Below are 23,490 nucleotides of genomic sequence, written 5' to 3'. Positions count from 1 at the left end.
ACAGAAGTTGGAGCTTGGCTGACAGTTTTGGACGGATTTGAGACTTTGGGAGTAGTGGGGCTATCTAAGAGTTAGAACAGTGGTATATGTACCAACCCAGATATGTCAAAAATACTCCATACATGGGCGAATTGCGGCTTTGTAAAGATAAAGAATGATCTCTGGTGTGAGTAATTTTCTAGCATGGTAGAGGGAGTCCACCTTTTTTGTAGCAGCCTTTGCAATGTCCTCAATAGATTGGTAGAGAACAGGTAAAATTAATTCTCCAAACATAATCGTTTTGCATCACTTTCATGCCTCCTTGCAAAAAGACGGAAAAATTGGAATGTTTTGGTGTATCAAAATCAAAAAAGAAATTGTGTCAATTTTATGATCCTAAAAACAATTCTTTCAATTTATTTTTTAGTGTGTTTTTGTTTAAAAATTAAATCTTCCATGACTAGTATTGATGAAAAAAATGATAAATATTTATTGATTTTTAAACTAGCAATAAAATAAAAAAAAATCTATATAATTTCCCAAATGTATTTTTATGTTTGCAGTAACATGCATATATTACATCGGTTTTTATAGTAGTCTGGAAAATAATAATAAAAAGAGACTCTACAGCTAAATATTTACAGATTTTAGAAGAATTGGAATCGGTAACTGTATCAGAATTAGAAAAAATACTGGAATCAGTATAATAAACGTACATTCCATGAACAAAGCTTCTTTCTTACAACTGCACATCTGTGGAACTCTCTTCCATTTGCCTGCTTTCCAGCTGATTACAATATAATCGTCTTCAAGTCTAATGTAAACAAGTTCTTGATTAGCCGTTCCCTTTAAATAATCCAATTTACCAAATTTCCACTACTAATGATTACTATGATATTGTCCCATTGACTACTGTACACGCTTTAACCCTTATCCTCGAGTGGCCTCTGGGTCTTGATAAGTGGTGACTCCTATGTAAAAAAAAAATCATCCCATCACATAAGACATACATGTATATTTTGTGTGTATATAAATGTGTAGAATCCGCCAACAAGAAAAAATAACTAAAGATTTACTGACATTTTATTTAAACAAACCTTATTGAATTTCAGTGCACACATATGTGCCAAGATCCTTTGACGTTTGAGTTAAGATCAAAATGTAGTATATTGGAAGGCCATCTTTTATGGCAAGATAGACGAGGTTGGTAGAACTAGAAGATTGGAGAGGTGTGAGAACAGCTTGGCCAATCCTCTGGCTAGATGCAAGGTTGTTGAGAGGTTTCATGCTGATTATCAAGCGCAGGAGGTATGGATGTCCCTATCTACACAGATACTTATTTGTAATTGTATATTAGTAAAGGTGACCTAAACATTCCACTTATTTATCCAATTATTTATCCAGCAAGCGTAGTAACTGGGAGTAGCTTAGATCAGAAGCTCTTCTTCAAGTAGGGTCAACATCTCACACTAGATAAAGGCAAAGTAAAGACATGCTTAGAAGAGAAATCAACCCAGGTGGTGGCTGGAAGAATACTGTAGGTATAGAACTAGCTAAGCAGGACCTACCACATAAGGCTAGCAAGCAATATGAGTCCAAGTAGTTAGAGTAATGAAAGTCAAATGATGAACTTTGACATAGATGAACATAAGGACGTTTTCAGGTGTGTCTCTGAGAGGGGCATTGGAAAAGTAAAGCACACAGATGGGTATATTTTGAATTTTGGGAGCATTTCAAGGAACATTTCACACAATGTCTAATCTTGGTCCACGAGTTTTACAACTATTTAGCTGACTCTCTCCAGCTGATTGCGAAGGTAGGGTCATGGAGTGCGAGATCTTGGTTTCATTGAAGCAGGTTGGCTATAACAAATCGTTAGGATTAGGACTTTATAATTTGCTCTACAAATTATTTTTAGTTCTGTCTCACATATTGTACTGCTTCTGACAACTATTGGTTTTACTAAGGCTCTATTCATGATTGTGTTGACACGTCAGTTCTCCTCAGATCACCAAAGTTAAGCAACATGGAGCCTGGTTAGTAACTTGAAAGTAACTTGGCTTTGAAGAAATCGCTCTTTAAAGGATGTGCGCTGTTAACATCTTTAGTCTCATTCATGACTGATTGCTCGTACTTCCTTTACCTGAAATTCGCTTAAAGATTCAGTGGCATCTTTTATTGCTTTTCTAAGATGATGAATCTGTATTCAACATATGTGTGAGGGAGCTTAGTGATACTAGCTTTTCCAAGTCAGACTTTAACAGAGGAATCTGTGTAGGATCTCCTGATCAAGAGAACCTTTCACGATCTCATAGGCTGAGGAACAAATTGCATTTCTTCAGAGAGTGCTTAGTCATGCTGAAAAACGTGTCTTTGGTCCAGTAACCTTTCTTGGTTCCACAGGGGATTAGTGAGAAGTGCTGCTAAGGATTTGTCTGAGGAAGAGATCCGCTCTGAAAGGAGTTGGGTGACCGATACAGGTCATCTCTGAACTGTGAACTCTCTGACCTAACAATTGGCCTAGAACATGTTTACCAATCAATGTCATACAAACCAGTTCTGGAATGGAGGATTAGAAATCTAAGTTTCCTTGCAGTAAAAATACACAAAGAAAAAATGTCTGATCACTCTTTCAAATGTTGCAATTTTGAACAGTTCTGAGTGTATGTCAACAAGATTCATGTTTTTGTTCTCCTATTCCCCATTTCTTTTCAAATTCAAATAAATTTTTACATAATTATAAATATATTTATAAAAACTAAAATTTTAAATAAATTTGAGGAATAGGGCCGATCACTTCCCTAGATGAATTCATAATTGATGGATACTCTAACTTAACATCTAAATCTGACCTCCAAGATCGTCATGGGCATGGAATATGTGCCTACATTAAAGATGACTTCCCATGTGGCAGGGATATCTCCAGAGAAGACCCTAATTTACCTTATATGTGCTTCCGGGTTGCACTTGCTTACACCACTGCATTTATATTTGCCCTCTATCGCCCCCACAACAGCGGAGTTACTATCTTTAAGAGTATATCTGAGAAAATAGACAAAATCCTGTCTGCACATTCCTTGGCTAACATTCACATCTGTGGAGACTTCAATGTCCATAACGTGGAATGGCTGACCCACTCAAATAAGACAGATGATGAGGGGAGGTTCTGTCATGATTTTACCATTACCTATGACCTCACTCAGATTGTTTGCGAGCCCACCCGTGTGCCCGATACTACTGGTCAGTATGCAAGCCTTCTAGACCTTTTTCTCTCAACTTCCCCTGAGCTATGTTCATGTTCCGTTCTATCTCCTCTAGGATCCTCTGACTACTCCGTTGTATCAGTTAAAATAAAAATGAAATGTAATAAGTCCCCAGACGTACCCCTCCACCGTACTGTATATCGATACTCCATGGCTGACTGGGATAGCTTCTGTACATTCATATCTGATTTACCTCTGCATTCCATGTTTAAAAAGGATGTGTCTTCTACAGTATCAGACCTGACCGAATGGTTAATTGTAAGCATAGACCGATTCATACCATCTAAAAAATTCCAACAAAAACCTAACAGCCAGCCATGGTTCCCCCCAGAATATGCTGCTGCCATCGCACACAGAAATCACTTTTTCCATAGCTACCAACGTAATAGATGCACTGAGACTAAAGCTGTTTTCAGGAACGCCAGCAACCACTGTAAAAGAGTAATAAAAAAATGCAAGAGAGCTATATGCTTATGAAACTGTTTAAGTGTTGCCTTAAGGAGAAGTGCTATCCAACACCCTGGAAAACCTCATCAGTATGCCCTGTATTTAAGAATTCAGGTGATAAGTTATCTCCCTCTCAGTACAGACCAATAAGTCTCCTGTGTGTCATGAGTAAGTTGTTGGAATCCATATTAAATAAAGTAGTCAACCACCTCAGCAGAAATAACTTTTTTAGTGACATGCAATATGGTTTCCGTTCTGCAAGATCTACAGCAGATGTGCTAACGGTTATATCACATAGTATTAGTGAATCTCTCAACAAAGGCTTCCTTTCCAGGGCAATTGCTCTTGACATATCGAAGGCCTTCGATAAGGTTTGGCATAAGGGCCTACTTCACAAGATTTCCAGCTACGGTATCACTAGAAATGTTTTCTCAATTATTAAATCATTTCTCTCTGATAGGCTCATAAGAGTAGTGGTTGATGGGCAGAAATCAGAGGCCCAGAGTATTAATACTGGAGTCCCTCAAGGGTCCATCCTGGGCCCAACTCTCTTCCTGATCTACATCAATGATCTCTCAAAACATATACTTAAATCATTCGTTGACATCTATGCTGATGACACGACCATCTATGGCAACACATCAATGACAAAGTTCTCTCTAATTCTCTCTCCTCTGATCTTGAGCGTGTGGTACAGTGGGGAAAGAGGTGGCTGGTTACTTTTAATGCACCCAAAACCAAGCTTCTATCTTTACATTATCAACGCTCTAATCCTCATCTGGCATCAATTGAAATGGATGGCTCTCGTCTTGGGGAGGCTCCAAGTTTTGACAAGTTTCTGGGATTGACCTTTACTCCTGATCTGAAATGGAACACGTACATCAAGTCTGTTGTCAAGGTCGCTATGAAAATGGTGGGATCCTTCTACCGCTCCAGAAAATATCTCACTACGAATGCAATACTCTATCTGTATAAAAGTCAAGTACATCCAAGGATGGAGTGCTGCTGCCACATCTGGGCAGGAGCTGCTAAAAGCAGACTATCCTGCCTTGACAAAGTACAAAATAGACTTTGTGGCTTAGTGGGGATACCTTTTTCTCTTCCCTGCAACCTCTCTCCCAGAGAAGAGACATCGCAAGCCTGTCTTTGTTTTATCATTATTTCCATGGCAAGTGCTCGTCTAAGCTCAATCTCTAGTCGCCCCTTGCCAATCTTTCACGAAAAACACCCGTCTAGCTGAAACTACTGTCATTAATTTTCCCCACTCTTTATCTGTGCCTAAATCCAAACAGATTCCATGAGCAGAGCTTCTTTCTTAGAAGTGCACGACTTGGAACTCTTTTCCGTTTGCCTGTTTCCCACCTGACTACGACTTGGATGTTTTCAAGTCCAACATAAACAAATTCCTGACAAACCGCTCTCTTAAGACACCCTATCAAATATCCAATACTAATGATTACTATGATACTATTGTTACATGATAAGGGCTGTCCCCATTTCATGTAAGCAATAAAAAATAGGGAATTAGTTAAATGTAAATATGAAATAAGATAGTCAAGGATTCGAACTTGCAAAACTAGACTTGGAATTGAAAATTCCAATCATAAGTTAAAATAAACACAGAATGTTATTATAAATGGAATGTCCAGTTAAATTGTTGATTCTGTTAAAATATTTAATAAATACAATTTGGATGGAAAAACTATTCCCAATTCTTAGAAAGAATACATAATAAAATATCGGTTACAGAATTAGACAAGTAGATTAAATTCCTTTGTAAAACAACAAATTGAATGGGAAATTTCCTGGTCGTCAAAAATGGTTTCAAAAACGTGCAAATCGCGCATGTTTGAAACACGTGAGTTGTGGTCACGTTGACCAGACATACGTGTGATTTCTCAATATAGGAAATAGTTCAAAGTTAGTTAGAGAGAATCAGATCAGAGAAGCAGAGGAGATCAGACCGATTCTCCGTTAGAGTCAAGGCACTCTCTAGGAAGCGAGAGGTTTTAGAGATAACCATGTAACAACTTTGAATCCCTGAAATGCAGAATCATGTCCGATCGGTCAAAGAAGAAATAAACGTATCATCATGTGTTTTTATAACTGCCATCTTGTGTTGTGCCATTCTACCAAAACAAAGGTAAAGTGAAATTGTATTAATATGAACTTTGTGTTTATGAAAATGTACAACTGTCAACGTAAATGTCAAACGCACTATCTATCAAGATATAAATCTCCTCTCATTGAATTACAGGCTAGGCTCTCTTGTTGTAACATGTACACTGTCTATTATATATAAACAGAACTGTTTCTCTTTTTATATGTACCCTGTCTTTATATCTCACCAATGTCTCCATCTCTCAACAATATGAACACTCACAATGAATATATATAATATCTAGCATCTCACAACACTCAACAACATGAACACTCACAATGAATATATATAATATCAAGCATCTCACAACACTCAACAACATGAACACTTCTAAGACTGTCTCGATAACACACTAAGACTCTTACTAACATGAACAACAACAAATATATAAGTCGTCATTTAAATAAGAACAATGAAACATACTCACATATTTGGTACCTTCTAAAATAACACCCAGTACGTAACACTATCTTATTGATTACTGTATACACAATAACCCTTATCCTCGAGTGGCTTCCGGGCCTTGATAAGTTTGACCTCCATGTAAAAAAAAAAAAAAAGGAAGAGTCTGATCAAGGGAGAATTTATAATGGGTGAAATACAATATTACAGAATTAAACAATGATGGTCTGAGATGGAAAATTTATCCTATAAAGAACTCTTGGTCTAAAATGGTGGCTGTAGACTTGTGTGTGTGAGTAAAAGTTACTTGGACTTAAAAATGACTAATAATTTCCGAAAATCTGCATTGATTATTGTTATAAGGTGTGACCATATTGTACTTCTATATAGTGAATGTGTTTCTATTATGATTGCAGTTTCAGGGAGAAAAATCAAGTTTACTTATATACATTTAAGTAAGGTTAGTGAGACAGAACCCTAATGCTCAATTATTAAGAAAATTAAAAAATATGAGTGGAATATATATTTATAGTGTAGTACTTAAGTTTTGATCTTCTGTAATATATATAATTTTTTGTCATGTATTAGAGACAATTGTAAATTAATATTGTATTTTTGATTCATAAACATTATCATTGGTCCTTTATTTTTAATTCAATGATATTTTTTTTAAATTGTTATCATTTATAAAATAAATTAATATATTAAATTACCTTTTAGATTTTTAAATTATAACAATGTAATTTTTGTACTGAATCAGTATTTTTCAATTAGGAAGTTTGCATTATGTGCGTTTGATTATTTAGATTTTAGAAAATTTTATTTTAGCTGAAGAGTTACTTGTTCCTTAAAAAAAAAAAGCATCATTTTATTTTGAATTTGATTAATACCGATTTTGTATTTCGTCTAAGGTAGAATTTGATTATGCCATATTTTGATGAAATTAAGTGCATTTCAGTAATTACACAATTACAATTACAAGTCTAAGAAGTCTTAATTTTAGTTTGACTTGTAACTATAAACTTTCATATTATAACAACATATTGAAAGATTAACTCTTACTTGAAATGGTTTCATCGGTGTCGCTAACTTTCAATGAGGATTAAAATCTACAAAGATTTGATTTTTTTTTATTGACTAATATTGGATAGGAACAACTTTATAAAATTTTAATTTAACAATAACTTGCCTTTACAGGGCTCTACATTGCAAGTGAAATAGTTGCATTTGCGAGTGATTTTTCAAAGTGGCGACTAGAAATAATGAAACGTTTATCTTTTAGCGATTGGATTTCTTTCAGTGACAATCTTCCAAGGCTCACCACTGAGTGAAAAATATCTTTTCAACTTTTTTTGATAAAATGAACAAAGTAAAATTATTTAAACAATAAAAGTTTAATAGAATATACTCTTTTGTTTTAACAAAGGCTGTTTAAAAAAAAACATCTGAAGACATCAGAATGTTTATACCTTCAAGTATCAACATAAAATTTGATGTATATTTAGAATATTATTTTTTAACAAAGGCTGTTTAAAAAAAACATCTGAAGAAATCAAAATGTTTATACCTTCAAGTATCAACATAAAATTTGGTGTATATTATTATTCATCGGACTACTGTTCTCATCTTGAATGATTTTCACGTTTCAGTCGATATAACCTCTGACCTTCTTTAGGTGTATCTTGTTGAACTCGGGAATTTGGACGGAATTTTGAGCGGAACCCTTTATTTACTTCACGAGGGTAGCATGCTCTTGTTCTGTCAGCCATGACTGGATAGAGGTCCTAAGTAATTCGCAAATGTATTTTTTCGGTCGCCCACACTGAGGATTGAACCTTCAACCCTCAGGAGAATATCACTTTTACAATTGATTTTTCCCAGTACTCTAACCACTGTGCCATGGGTCCTTGCAGACAATTCTAGTACGGATTCTGTCCAAATTCCCAAGTTCAGCAGAAACCTTTCCAAGTTCGACAAAATGCACCTGGAGAAGGTCAGAGGTTATATCGACTGAAACGTTGTGAAAATCACACTCAAGATAAGAACAGTAGTCTGATGAATAATAAAACAAATAACCAAATCCTCGCCTCAAAAATTCAGAAACGTCATAAAATTTGTTGTATATTTAGAATTACACGTATTAAAAAATATACAGAACAATCTTTATGATGTACGTACTTGTCACAGAACGAAGATGTCATATTCTAAAAATCCTATGGGTTTGCTTGGTAACTTTTCTATTTGGTTAGTCAATGAAAACATTTAGTTGTCAAAGGTCAAATAAAGATAAACTTGTCCATAGAGCCCTGCTTTAAGTTTTGTCTGCTGTTTATTTTATTTATCTTTTTGTCTTTGATTTATTATTGTTTATTGTTTTTGGTAAAGTATCCGTTTTTCGGTTTTCATTAATAAATATAGGATACACTCTATAAAAAATATTTTAACTAAGTTTTTTTTTTCTTTATTTTTCTCTCTCATTTTCTTAATATTTTTTGGAATATTATTCTCTATAATTTTAGTGTGTATATATATATATATATATATATATATATATATATATATACATGTATAAAGTTTAATCAATAAATCAAATATATATATATATATAATTCATCTAATTCTATTATAAAGTCATATCTTACAATGTAATGTTTTAAATTTTAGTTATCTTCAAAGTATTTTAATATTTCATTGTTTTAACCTGTACTTCATTTTATTCTTATTGTTATTTTATTATTTTTTTACTTTGTATTTTAGTATTATTTATTCTCTTTTATTAGTCGTGTGCAAGTGACTCTATAAGTCACTCTGTCGGTCCGTCCGTAACACTTTTGTGCTTGGCTTTTTTGGTTAAGATCAAAGGTCTGTTGTTAATAGATGCTGTTCTTAGCTTTTTAAGCCTTCCTTAGCCTTTTGGCCAAGATGAAATTTTATTAATATTGTTATCTTTTTTGTATTTTTTGATATAAATAAAAAATCCCAGCACACACACATAAATACAAATTTAAAGGGGTAACCATGATAAAAGAGGCTGGCCGAGAGAAAAATCATTTAAAATTTACAACAGAGAGGAGATGGGACAACCAACCTCACCATCCCCCCTTCTTTTTGAGTTGGCCTTGTGCCTAAGTTTTTTGTTCATTTTCCCAATTGTATTTTTTTCCTGTGAATAAAAAATTTAATATCTCAAAGTGTAGTATCTTTTCCGGCAGATACTGCAAGCAAAGACTATATGTGGGGGGAAACCTCACATATAAAACCTTGGTCAATGTAGGGGCAACCATTCATACCAATTGTCACTATCCAGCTCCCCTACTCCCCCGGGGAGTTGGTCCCCATTTCCCCTTCACTCCTCACATTAAAAATCGGCCTTGTGCCTAATTTGCTCGGTGGGGGAGCAAATAAATACCCTTTTCTTGGCCTTTTGGCCAAGATCAAAGTGTAGTATCTGTTCTTACTACATGCTCCTCACATTAAAAATCGGCCTTGTGCCTAATTTGCTCGGTGGGGGAGCAAATAAACACCATCTGTTCTTACTACATGCTGTACTTATTGTGATATAAAGTGGGGGATTACTTTTCTGTATTAATTTAATGTAAAATGATCTTCCACTTTACAACCAGTCAGTCTCAAAGCCATTCAAGTCATTCTCCAGATTATTCAAGTTGTTTTTGAATGATTCCAGTTATTTTCTAAGCATTCAAATCATTCTTAAGGTCATTCAATTCATCCTTAAGTTCATTAAAGTCATTCTAAGTCATTTACGTTTTATTTATTTAAGTTATTTCAGCCCATTTTTCTGTCATTTTAGTTTATCTTAAAGAATTTTATGTCAATCCTACACTCACGCATTCATTCATTACACGAGAGCATGCGACTAATGGCTATCGGCCTTGTTTTATATTGAAAAACACTATTTACTATATATTCTTCTTATTGATATTTCCATATATAATAAAATGACTGCAGAAATTCCCCTGTGGAGAAAAGAATCAGGTTTGCAACAACAGATGCCACATACAAATTCAATACATCTAGGCTAATAGCCACTATCTTATGTAGTTTTAGACACGTTCAGTCATGATAATAGAATATTACATTGCATCCTACAAGCAACACCAGCACAATTGCAACATTTACAGAGGAAGGAGTCCTCATTTTTCTCTCTAAATATTTAGACATACCACTGCTACCAGTTGTCACCGTGACGAATTCTACATGTTCCACAGCTTCTGTGATTACACCGACTGTAACTGGCTCATACATACATAGCCCTAACATAATCTTTCCAATTTCCAATTCATAAATAATAAAAGACTCCCTCGCCAAAGTCTGTCCATTTTGACTGGCTGAGCTCTGAAAATTCTCATATTCCGGAATCCAATTCTTTCCTTTATAAATGAACAGTTACTAAGATAAATATGGCGTCACTAAGACATATATTATTTTGCCCCACTTCAAGTTCATTTAACGAATAGGTCATTACAGTTGTATGTGCATGCATGTATACAATACAAATTACTCTATTAGTGGCTTTGTAGTTGTCAGACTGCTGTTCCCTGTTATTTTACAAGGTCCACTCTGTATGAAAAGGAGTTACTCTCTCTTGCCACATGTATTTCTCATTGCTAATGGTTCTTATCATAATTTGTGCATGTGTTCGGTTAAGTATACGTCTGACAATGCGATAACATTTATTCTTAACCTTCTATTTTTTAATTATAAATTCATTTCTATTTTTTTTTTTTTTCTTACTTACACAATTTTATTGTGTCGTTTTTTTTTTAAATATATTATTTTTTAGTAAGTTACGTTTTTTTGGATGCTAGCCGTAAGTCTATTTTTAAATTATACGTAATATCACCGACTGTGGCCTACACCCTGCTAAATCTGTAACGTATGCACACACACACACATGTAGATACTCATGGGAAGAGGAAAAAGTTTTCTAACTAATCTGTACTTTCATCTAACATTTTATTAACCAAATCATAAGAACTTGATTTAATCTGCTTATCTTATCTAAACAAAAATATCACGGTCCATCTTCTGCATAACATGTAAGTACAGAAAAGTTAAAGCCTCCCTCCCAAATATTAATGTTATTATTTCAGCACGATCTGTCGGAATACAATTGATTGGGATCTTAAATAAAGCCACGGTAAAATTACAGCATTAAATATTTTATATATGTTTAAATAAAATTCACATTAAAACTAATTGACCGATCATTATCAATTTTGAACACAGCTGCGGGGTGTGGGGTGTCTGAATATGATCTATAATTAGTTTCCCTTAATATCGTGAGAAAGAGGTGGAAGCTCTTAAAAATTTAGGATAATATTTACCATATTATCCAATTGCTTCATTTACAAATAAACACTTTCTTTTGTTTACTTTTATGACCCTGGGCAATACTGGGTAGCCCTACTAGTTATAAATAAAGTGGTATAAAATTATATAAGAACTTGTTTTCTTATCATAATTGGATATATGTATTTTTAAATGGTACTTAATTTTGATGGTTTTGCTTAACTTCTGTTTTGTTTATATTTAATTCTTAGAACTGATATTTGCTAATTTTATGTATCTCAATCTTCTTTATATATATACTAGCAAATGTACCTGTCCTTGACTGGGCTCAAAAACAGCCTACAGAAAATGAACTCTGATTTATGAAAGTATGATAGGTTATGAAAAGGGGTTGTAATGAGATAGCTTCAAATTTAGGGGTATCAAAACCAAAGCAAAATATGATGAAAGTAAAAATAAAATAAATAAACCCCATAATTTATTATACCATACCTGTTCACACTGAAACACTTATCACAATATTCTGTGGATCTATGTAAAAAAACCTTGTTAAACTTTGTGAGATATTTTCATTCTATGGAGGTCATGTGCGAACGAACTCCCCATAATTTTATTATACCATATTTCTTCAAACTGAAACATAATTATCAAAGTATACTTACGCAGATAGATATGAAAAGTCTTTATTAAAGTTTGTGCCTATTTCCATTCTATGGAGGCCAGGCGCGAACGCAGACCCCACAATTTTATTATACCATCCCTATTTAAGATAAAACATACTTATCAAAGTATTATTATATACATCTATATCAAAAACACTTGTAAACGTTTTTTTTTTTAATTTTTTAATTTTTTATTTTCATACTTTCTCGACCAGGCGCAAATGCAGACCCCACAATTTATATGAACCACTGTTCTGCCAGATCAAAAATCCCCATTCCTGTGTCTCGATACATCTTCTATCAATATATGTAATCAGTTTTTTAAAATAGTTAACCATATAGGAGCCTATTCATGACCAGACACACACACACACACACATTCAGCTTTATATTATAGATATATATATGTATGTGTTTATATATATATATATATATATATATATATATTAGGTTCTTTTTTTTTTACTCATGTTCACCCCTTACAAAGCATATCACCACTTAGATGTAAGGGGTTACTATTTGGGGCCATGTCTAGGAAAGATTAACAAGATATTTGTTTATATTACATTTAAACTTCTGCATATCAATACAGCCAGGGAAACAGGCAGCAGGAAGGGAATTCCAAAGTCTAGCTGTTCGAGGGAAGAAACTATCGGAATAGAAAGCTTTCTGGCATTTAGGGACATCAACAGTGAAGGGGTGAGATTTTGCTGCTAAACATGTTTGTTAGGGATATGTACTTCAAGAGGGTACAAGTGAAACAAGTTCATCAGAACAGATTCCATTAAAATATTTGTAAAAGAGGCACAATGATGCAACATTGCGGCGATGGGACGGGGGCTGGAGCTTAGTTGATAAAGTGGGACCGATTAGATTAACAACTCTTTTTTGAACTTTATCTAAGAGGGAAAGACTAGTGGTAGATGCACCAGCCAAGATGTGGCAACAATACTCCATGCATGGGCGAATGGGGGCCTTGTAAAGGTACAAAATACTCTCAGGCATGAGTAGTCTTCTAGCTCGATAGAGGGAACCCACCTTCTTTGCAGCAGCCTTTGCAATGTCCTCTATGTATTTGTTCAGTTCATATTGCCCGCAAATGTTAGGCCAAGGAGTTTGAAGGTAGAATTCTCAGGTTGGGTGCTATTTGTCATGGATATAGGGGGTTGGAGAGGCATCTTGTAATTGTTAAATGAAAGAAGCTTACTTTTACTAGCATTAAATGTTACTATCCATTTGCGGCCCCATTCCACTATAGTCTGGGAGTCATTTACTAACGATTCTGCCATTGTCTTAAATTTATGTACATCCGTTCTTCCCTCATGCATATTATAGAGCGTTGTATCATCAGCTAATATACCCATCTCAACAAAATATTATCAGGGAGGTTGTTTATGAATATCAGGAATAATAATGGTCCAAGGATCTATCTTTGAGGCACTCCTGCATTAATGTTATGCTGCTTGAATGTTCTTTATTTTAATTTTTGATAATAAATATTTTTTCACTTTAATTTCAGATTCCAGTTCAAAATTCAAAGAGAAACTTGATCTAGAGAAAACGTTAGTTCCTTTTGAGCAAGGTAATTTACGTTTATTTTTCTTTTGTTGACAAAAAACCCCTACTTTCTTAATATTATCAAAATACGCAACTAAAGCAACTAAAATAGTCATATTTATAAGCCAAAGCACTTTAACCCTTCAAAAGACCACCATTTTATTCAGAAATGAATATCCTTTCGTAGTAATTACTAAATGATAGTCTACATGATATGTTTTGAACAAATAAAGTGATAAAATCATCTCACGGAGCAGCAACTTTATGGCAACCTACCTGCCATATCTACTACCATCAGAGAGCGATGTCTACGATTTGCTGGTCACTACCATAGGAGCAAGCAAGAATTGATGAGTAATGTATTGCACATGACACCAACTTTGATCCTGAAGGCATCTGAGGCAGCTGATGGATGACAGGGAGATCTGGAGAAAGAGAGAGTTGCATTGGTCCAGGCAAGAAGCCTGATCAGATAGAGAGATAAAGTCAAAAAAATGTTAACGCCATTTCCATCTTTTTTTTTTTTTTTTGGGCCATTGAATTTTTAGAAATTTGTTGTATGAGGAATTCCATTACGGAATTTGAGAACCAAATAGAAAAACCTTAATCTTTGTTGAGATACAAAATAAACTGGCAAATTCCTTTTTTGCTGTCTTTAATATTTCAACATGATATCAAACATTAAAAAAGAAAGTTTTATACCTCAACTAGTAAATAAATCAGTCTGTTTTACTCTTTTGTATGCTTTAAAATCATAGTTGTATGTTATTTTTCTATTTTTGTAGTATCAATTTTAATTACTCTATCCTAAAAATAATTGTCTCTATTTCAGTGAAAGTCAACAATTTGATAGTATTACTCAGAACACGATCAGCAAAATAATAGTGTTAGTCATTATCAGCAGCAGAGATTTACATAAATAACTATTTTTATCAATGTTTACAGGTTTATTTTGAAAAAGAAGAAAATATTTTTGGTCCCTGACAAAAGGAGGGTGAACCTGTAAATTCACCCTTGTCCGTTCGTCTGTCCGCACTTTTCCCAATAACTACGCCTTGGGATTTTTTTGAATTTTGCACAAACATTAAACATGGTATGATTAAAGAAAGTAACAGAATGGATTTTCCAGGAAAACTCTGTTTGCTCTCCTAGGGGTGCCTTTCGGGTTAAAATGGCTAAAATTGATACTTCTGTGCTTATTAAAAAAAAATGATGCTTTGAATTTTTATAGAATTTTCTGAAAAGTAACTAATTGATTTATATATAATTTTGTGTGTCTGTACTTCACGATAACTCTTGGGTGTCCTCAGGACTAATAAAAAACACTCTATTTTTGGGGACTAATTTACCATATTTGTCCAAAATTTTCTATATAAATTTATTTAGCAGTTTTACATGGCGCTGAACTCAAATTTAAATATGCTAAGGCCTTGGGGACTTTTGGGGCTAATGAGGGGTGGGGGGCAAATGATGGACTTAGTCATTTCTTTTTTTGCATGGTGCAGAACTAAAATTTACACATGTTAAGGCCTAAAACTGCACCGTTTGTTCATTTTCATCAGGAGACTTTTGGGGCTAAATGGAGGGATTGGGGGTGGGCCAATGCTGAACTTGTTCATTTTTTTATGCCTCATTCACTGTGCACTCATGGGGGACCATGCATGCTTCACTTGTTTTTCTTAAAATTAACATTAGCATGGTGCTTTTATAAAATAGTGACTCCTTTAAGAAGTACTGATTTTCAAATATACTTTTAAACTTTAATTTTAGTCAGAAATTATTTTATAGCTGCCAATTAAAAATTAAATTAGATTCTACCTTTTTTTAGGTGATTACACATAGTGGTAAAAAGAAAAAAACAAAATAATTTAGAATGATGGATATATTTTGCATATAAATTTAACATAAAATGATCCCTCACTTCCTGCCATTCCTGCCTTTAGAGCAGTTAACCACGTAATTCTTTGGATTTTTTTAAAGCTAGTATAAAAAGTTAGTATAAAAAAATTTCTCTGGCTTTGAGTGACAAGGCCACCTCTTAAAACGACTTCCCTTAAATGTGTCATACCCCCACCCACCCCAAAAAACACTCCATCTTTAATGCAAGGTAGGAGTGGCACTCTTCATCCTCAGAAACTCCTTTAACTCTACCACTAACCCTAATCTGTGTAACATGCCTCCCACTCTTAATAAATTGTCTTTGAAAAAAGTATTTAACTTTCATAGAAAAAGTATTTAACTTAGTAAACTGTACTAAAATACTGAAATGGAGGATTTTGCATTAATTTTATATGAAACTAATTCTTTAATCTAAATTCAAAAATATTTTTTTTTCTTTCAAGTTTTTCAGGATATCCATAGGTAATGACCTAGAAAAGGTAATTTCTCATATTTTGGTTAAGGCAATTTAACGCAAGATTTATAATAATACCAAAGAAATCTTGCAAAATATACACTTTTAATTGTCCTAGTATTAGATTCCAGTTTCTTGTACATAAATTGCATTACAATTCAGCTTTGAGTTCTGATTTTTTTTTCTAATGGGTACATGATCTTTATTAGATACTGCAACATATGTCTATTTGCTGCAGATTACTTGGAAACCATTAATTTCTAGAGATTTTAAAGGGCATATGCTGATACGCTGCACAAAAATACTTGTATGGCAAATTTTATGCTTAATCTTGTGTTTTAACAAAGTTATAGTATTTTTAATGAAAAAATATAAAAATGTGATGAAATGCGTATGGTTAGTCTTCAAGAAAAAAAAAAATCCAACTGTACAAGAAAAAATATCCAACTGTACAAGAAAAAATATCCAACTGCACAAGAAAAAATATGCAACTGTACAAGACACAAAAAGCATTATAACTTCCTTATTGGTCCTCCAGCAAAAGAGATTAGAGCTAGTAATTCACTCTCATTCGTCTGTCTGTTTGCACTTTTCTCAATAACCCCTCCTTGGATTTTTAAAAAAAACTTTGCATAAACATGGTGAAACTAAATTGTGCCAAAACAGATTTTCCGGGATAACTCTGGTTGCCCCCCTATATTTACCATCAAAGAAGCATAAAAAATTTAGTATTGACTGGTAAAATGCAAAGATCAAAAAAGAACGGTCAACCAAAACGTACTTTGATGTATAACTTGGGTGATTAGACAGGATTATCATCTAAAGTTGAGCTGTTTTGGGCTATGGGTAGCCACCCACATTGGAAAGCCGTTGTTACCAACACTGTTAAACGACAGGATCGTTGATGATGATGATACTCCTATAATAATTTGTAAGAAAAGGATTGTTTAAGAAGAAAGGAAAAACAAGGCGTTTTTGGAAAGATATATTTCTACAATCAAATGACTTCACAGCTCACAATAGTTGTGATAACCAACAAACCGGTAGTCCAAGACTCAAGTTTTGCCCTCATTTGAGCTCATCAGTTGAATACATCCGAACTCAGGATTTGAAACCTGAATTCAACTGATGAGTCAAATTAGGGCCAAACTCAAATCTTGGACTTCTAGTTTCTTGGCTGTCATGGGTATTGTGAGCTGTGATATCGTTTGATTACGGAAATAATTATAGTACCCACAGTTGAATATTGCCAAAAGTAAGAATCGTGAATTTATCTTTTTGTCAAAAGGAATTAAGTAGAATGAGTGTATGTTGGCAGGTGATGTCTTTTCTTTGAGTAGCTGTATATCAAGTGATAATAACTGATAGATGGCTGTACAGAGTTTATGCATCTTACTTTGTGGCTGTCTGCAAACTGTTCAGAAACTATTTAGAAATTGCTGTGCTGATTAATCATCATGTGACCAAACAAACTTATTAGGCTTATTTTGAAGACTGTTTTTATCTAGAATGTTATTCTTGCAGAGTTGAAACTGCTGATGTAACTTTCAATCTTCTTCAAGTGCATTATCTTGAATTTAGGAATCTATACAGAATTTCAATTGAAACCCATTATTCAATCCACTGTGTAGCTTGTTCTTGTTCTGTCAGCCATGACCAGTCTTAAGTAATTTATACTGAGGATTGAACCTGCAACCTCCAGAAGATTGTCACTTAGCACATATTATACTTAGTACTTTTATCCGTTATGATATGGGTCCTTGTTCGACAAGATGCACTTAAAATTGAGGTTACATCATATGAAATGTGGGAATAACATTGTAAATAATTTGTATTATTTGACTACTGTTCTCATCTTGGACATTATTTTCAAGTTTTCATCAATGCAACCTCCAACCTTTTTCAGGGGCATCTTGTCAAACTCGGCGAATATTTATGTGGATTTAAAAATATTAAATACACACAAATAACCTTACATAAAATAGCAATTTGTATTCAATACTGTATTTTGACATTAAATAACTTAAAAAAGAAAAGAATGATAGGCCATAATAAAACTGAGACCATTGCCATCCAAGTATAAAAATGCTCATTATTGAATCATTTATAATTTCTATTATTTTTACTGTAGGTTGGAGACGAGAAGTTGTTATTCGGGGTGTTTACGAAGAATTTACTAAAAGTGGTAAACCCAAAAGAGTTCCTGCTGATGTTTACTATTACGCGCCAGATAGACGAAAATTGGTAAGTTTTTATTTCTTCAGCTGCAGAACTCTTTGACTATTGCCAGTATATACAAAGATTTTGATGCTAATGCACTTAGTGATTCACGCTATTTTTTAAATAGTATTTCCAAGTTTAATTAAAGTTTTATGATATGTTTTTTATTCAATTGTAAGGTTAAAGTACAGAATAGGTACAAAACACCCTCCCTTCCCCATGTTAAGAATGGCTTTTTAAATAATAATGTTATTATTTCAGCACGGATCAATAAGTGCACTAGTACCAGGATTTTTTAGCATACGTTAATAGCTGTGTATAGGACTGTTTTTCTTAATTATTGATATTACTTTTCTACATATACAGGGTGGCCTGCTTAAAAGTAATCCAGAAAATTTTATAGAGAGGAGGAACATCCTTTTATTGTTTGAATTACCTGTAGTGTTATAAAAGATGCTGGAAATGCTCCATGTTGCATTTCTGGGCTTGTTTAACGTTTGCAGATACTGCCTATAGATCTTCTCTGGTGATTCTCCTGATAACTTTAGTAATGTTCTCTTTTAGTTGGTCTAGATTGTTAGGATTATTTGCATAACACTTTTTTGTTTTAAAGTCCCCCAAAGATAAGAATCACATGATGACAAGTCCGGGGAACATGGTGGCCATAACCACTTATTGTTCTCTCTTCCGTAAACCTGTCATGAAACCGTGTCAGTGATCTGTGAGACGTGTGGCATGTAGAGGCAGTTTGTTGGAAGAAGAATTGCATTTTATCTTGTGCTGTCAGTTGGTTGTAAGATGTGTAGATAACCGTCTGTGTTCACAGTTGATTAAAAAAAAATTAGGCCAACTATCTTAGTTCCTGAAACTGCACACCAAACACCAATTTCAATTCATGCAGTAGTGTTTCGTGAATTATGTGTGCATTTTTAGAAAACCAAAATGAGTGTTCTGAGAATTCACATATACTGATATGTGAAACCATTCCTCATCCGATATAAAGTACAGCAGTGGGTCCAAATGCCCCTAATCAACAATACTCAGCAGCTACCTGAAGACGTTTATCTTTGTCAGGCAACTTCAGATCCTGAACACATGTTATTCTGTATGCTCTCATGCTCAAAGATTTCAGTACACGCTGAGATGTTGTTTGTGATAAAGTGACTTGCTGGGATAGTCTCTACAATACAACTACAATAGTAGTTGACTTTTGTGGACTTCTTAAAATTCGCTGTTAGAAATCGCTAACAACTTCTGGTGTCCGGACTTATTTAGGTCTTTGCTTCTTCACGTATTTGACAGAGCCTGTTTCGCACCATTTCTCTACCAAGCTCTGAATAAAATGTTTTACTAGTGCTTTTATCTCTGCAGCCAGAGTCGGTACCAACGTATCGACCTTGTCTTTTCTTGGGTTCTACCGGCTCTGGTTAAGTTCCACTCGTGCTGCTTGGGCAACGCATGAGTTTCTTCACCCAGGCTCTCGCAACAGTGGAAGATAGTTACGAGTTAAAAGTCTGGTCAAATTGACGTCGCGACCAGGCGCTTCAGATTCTCCGCAACAGTGGGAGGGGCTATTTAGCCCCAGTGGGTGGCTACCGCCCACCTCAAACCAGGCAGCCCCTGGTCAGTAAGGTGCTACCCCGTCACGTCCGCCGCTTCCATGGGGTGGTCAGGCAATCACGGACGTAAATCATTCACCTGTTACAAATCACAATTCAAAGACTACTCTCCGACTCAGAAGTTGGAACATTCGTACACTGTGCCCGGGTTTCATGCATGACCCGGATCTCAACCTTTGTGCACAAGGTCTGCCTCGTAAGACCACATTACTTGACCATGAACTTGCCAAGCTGTCTGTCGACATTATCACTCTACAGGAGACCAGATTGGCTGGAACTGGCTCCATCTCGGAAAAAAACTACACTTCTTCTGGACTGGCAAAGCAGAAGAGGAACATCGCATCAATGGAGTAGGTTTTGCAGTGACAAATAAATTACTCAGAGAACATGTAGTCGACACTCCGGTCAGCATTTCAGAGAGAATTATGACACTGAAGATCAACTGCGCCGATGCACCAGTACACGTCATCAGCGTCTATGCGCCAACACTGCCTAGCGAAGATCATGTGAAGGATGAATTTTACGACTGTTTCAACAAAATACTGAGCAGGATCCCAGCCAGCAATCACCTCCTAGTACTCGGAGACTTCAACGCCAGAGTCGGTGCAAACCATACTGCCTGGCGTGACATCATTGGTCACTTCGGTACTGGTAAAATAAATGAAAATGGTCAAAGAAATCTGGAGCTCTGTAGTCAACAGGGACTCTGTATTGCAAACACCTGGTTCAAACAGAAAATGTGTCATTGTGTCTCTTGGAAACACCCTCGTTACAAACATTGGTTCCAATTGGATCTTGCATTGTGTAGAAAAAGAGACATCGGTTCTGTCAAACGATCAAGAACCTACCACTCCGTCAATGGTGATACCGACCACTCACTCGTGCTGACACAACTTGATCTCCCGAACAAGAAACCTGCACCACGTAAGCCAAGACCACGTCATAGTCTCAACACGGCTGCAATGAAGAACGACAGCATCAGTGCGTTTCGCACTGCACTCAAAAATAAGCTGAGAGATTCTTCACCAGCGGAAGCAGTGAACCTGGATAAATCCTGGGAAATCCTGCAAACTGCATTGCATGACGCTGCAGTCACATTCTTTGGAACCAAGCGGCTGCCTTGCGAAGACTGTATGGCTGAGAATGCAGAAATCTTAGAACCTCTACTACTGTCTAAAAATGATACTCACAAGAACTATGTGAGCAGGCCGACACGCAGCACCCTATCCAAGCTGAAAGAGGCTCGCAGTCAATTCCAGAAAGCTGCTCGGCACTATGCAAACAACTACTGGAACAACGTGTGCAACGAAATCCAGACTGCTGCTGACTGCGGTAAACTACGTGTGATGTACCGTGGGCTCTGCAAGGCAACTGGACTGAGTGCAAAGAAAGTTTGCCCTTTAAAATCTACTACAGGGGAGCTCATCACTGATCCTATGAAGCAGCTTGAACGCTGGGTGGAGCACTACTCTGTACTATATGGCGAACCACGCAATACCACAGTTACAGCTTTAAATTCCACTCCGAACTTCGACCCCCTAGTCGAACTGGACAACATTCCTTCCAACTATGTCAGAACTCGAAGTAGCTCTCTAACACACGAATGTAGGGAAGGCCCCAGGTACTGACGAGATTCCAGCAGACCTGCTCAAGTGCGATAAGTTCCTGCTCCTGCACTTGTACGACCTCCTCTGCACCAGTTGGCGCAACGGAAAATTTCCAACAGCAATGAAAGATGCTAAAATTGTCACTTTATTCAAGAAAGGAGACAAAGGAGATTGCAATAACTACCGTGGTATATCTTTACTCAGTGTCACTGGCAAAGTCTTTGCCAGAGTGCTCCTTCCAAGGCTCCAGCAGATTGCAAACTGCGTTTATCCAGAATCGCAATGCAGCTTCCACAGCGGGCGCTCAGCCATGGACATGATATTTTCAGTGCGTCAAATCCAGGAAACATGCAGAGAACAACGTAGACCTCTCCATATCTTCATTTGTGGACCTCACGAAAGCATTTGACATGGTCAGTACAGATAGTTTGTTTTCCATCCTACAAAAGTTTCTTCTTAGTTTGATAAGATCGCTCCATGATAACATGACAGCCACAGTCTTCTTCCAGGATGACAAGTCTGACAACTTCCTCGTGTGCAGTGGAGTCAAGCAAGGTTGTGTGTTGGCTCCCACACTGTTTGGCATCTTCTTCTCAGTTCTTCTGCACCACGCTTTTGGAAATCACAAGGACGAAAACAGTATGTTCCTTCATACTCGCTCTGATGGAGAACTTTTTATCTTGGCTCGCCTACGCGCCAAAACCAAGTTTGCACTGATAATCAGTGTGAAGAAGACAGTTGTGATGCACCAGGGTGACGCATCACCAATCACCATCAATGGCCACGAACTAGAGACTGTCGAGAACTTTGCGTATCTTGGATCTAACATCAACAAGGGAGTATCCATTGAACAGGAGCTACAAACGTGCATAGGTAGAGCAGCGTCTACTTTCAACCGACTACGTGAAAGAGCATGGTTCAATAAATATCTCACTTCTCGCACAAAATGCTGCATCTACAAATGCTGTGTTCTGAGTACCCTACTGTATGGAGCAGAGACTTGGACCACGTATGCTCATCACGAGAAAAGACTGAACGTCTACCATCTCCAATGCTTGCGACATATCATGGGCATGAATTGGTGGAATAGAATCACCAATGAAGAGGTGCTAAAACGTGCCACCAGCCGCTCCTTGTTCGAGACACCCAAGATACGACGATCGCGCTGGCTTGGACACCTGCGCAGAATGCCCAATGGCCATCTCCCTAAGGATATCCTCTACAGCGAACTGTCAAATGGATCAAGAAGCCGCGGTCGCCCTGTGCTGCGCTTTAAAGACGTGGCCAAACGGGATCTGATCGCTCTTTGCATCGATGTGAATGTGTGGGAAGAGCTAGCCGAAGATAGACCAGCATGGAGGCGTGCCTTGAGTAAGGGTGGTGAAGGACTTGAGAACCTTTGGTTCGAGAGGCTGGTGCAGAGAAGACAAAACTAGTGACTACGTTTACTGTTGCTTGCATTAATCTTTTGTAGATTGCTTGCCATTACATTGCATTTTCCAGGAATGTCTATTGCATTTTCTTAATTGATCCGGTGCACAGATAGGCTTCCACAATCACTATTCTGTGCTGTAGCGAAAACACTGTACTAAAAAAAAATTTAAATGTTGATTTTAAAAAATTAGGAAGCTTAATCTGAAAAAAACGAAATTGGTTAGAGAAAGATTAGAGTGATCAGGCTACTTTTAAGTGGGCCACCTGTATAAATTAGGTATGTGTTTATATATGTTTATATCTTGTGTGTGTGTGTGTGTTAATGTTTGCTTGCTTGTGTGTTGAAATTGATATGTTAACAGAACATTCAATTAAGTTTCAATAATAGTTAAAAAAAATTTTTCAGATTCTAAAGGTACCATTGAAATTTTCTTTCAATTACATCTGGAGTTACTAGGTTTGACTATTAGTTA

The 23,490-nt window shown here is 35.9% G+C and overlaps 1 protein-coding gene and 1 pseudogene across 1 annotated transcript in view; both read left to right on the top strand.

Moving 5' to 3' along the window:
• LOC145256430 (uncharacterized) overlaps positions 1-23,490 on the top strand; it is a 101,239-nt gene that overhangs the window by 21,292 nt on the left and 56,457 nt on the right. The window contains exons 3-4 of the mRNA XM_080115324.1: positions 13,747-13,809; positions 18,269-18,381. Of these exons, the coding sequence (XP_079971450.1) occupies positions 13,747-13,809; positions 18,269-18,381 (176 nt within the window). The remainder of the gene's footprint in view (positions 1-13,746; positions 13,810-18,268; positions 18,382-23,490) is intronic.
• Positions 9,660-9,866, top strand: LOC145256602 (U2 spliceosomal RNA; annotated as a pseudogene).

Source organism: Euprymna scolopes, chromosome 32 (assembly GCF_053919585.1).
Source record: "Euprymna scolopes isolate OS-2025 chromosome 32, ASM5391958v1, whole genome shotgun sequence".
Classification (NCBI taxonomy): Eukaryota; Metazoa; Mollusca; class Cephalopoda; order Sepiida; family Sepiolidae; genus Euprymna; species Euprymna scolopes.
Note: the sequence above shows the minus strand (reverse complement) of the source record. Positions and strands in the feature narration are given on the sequence as shown.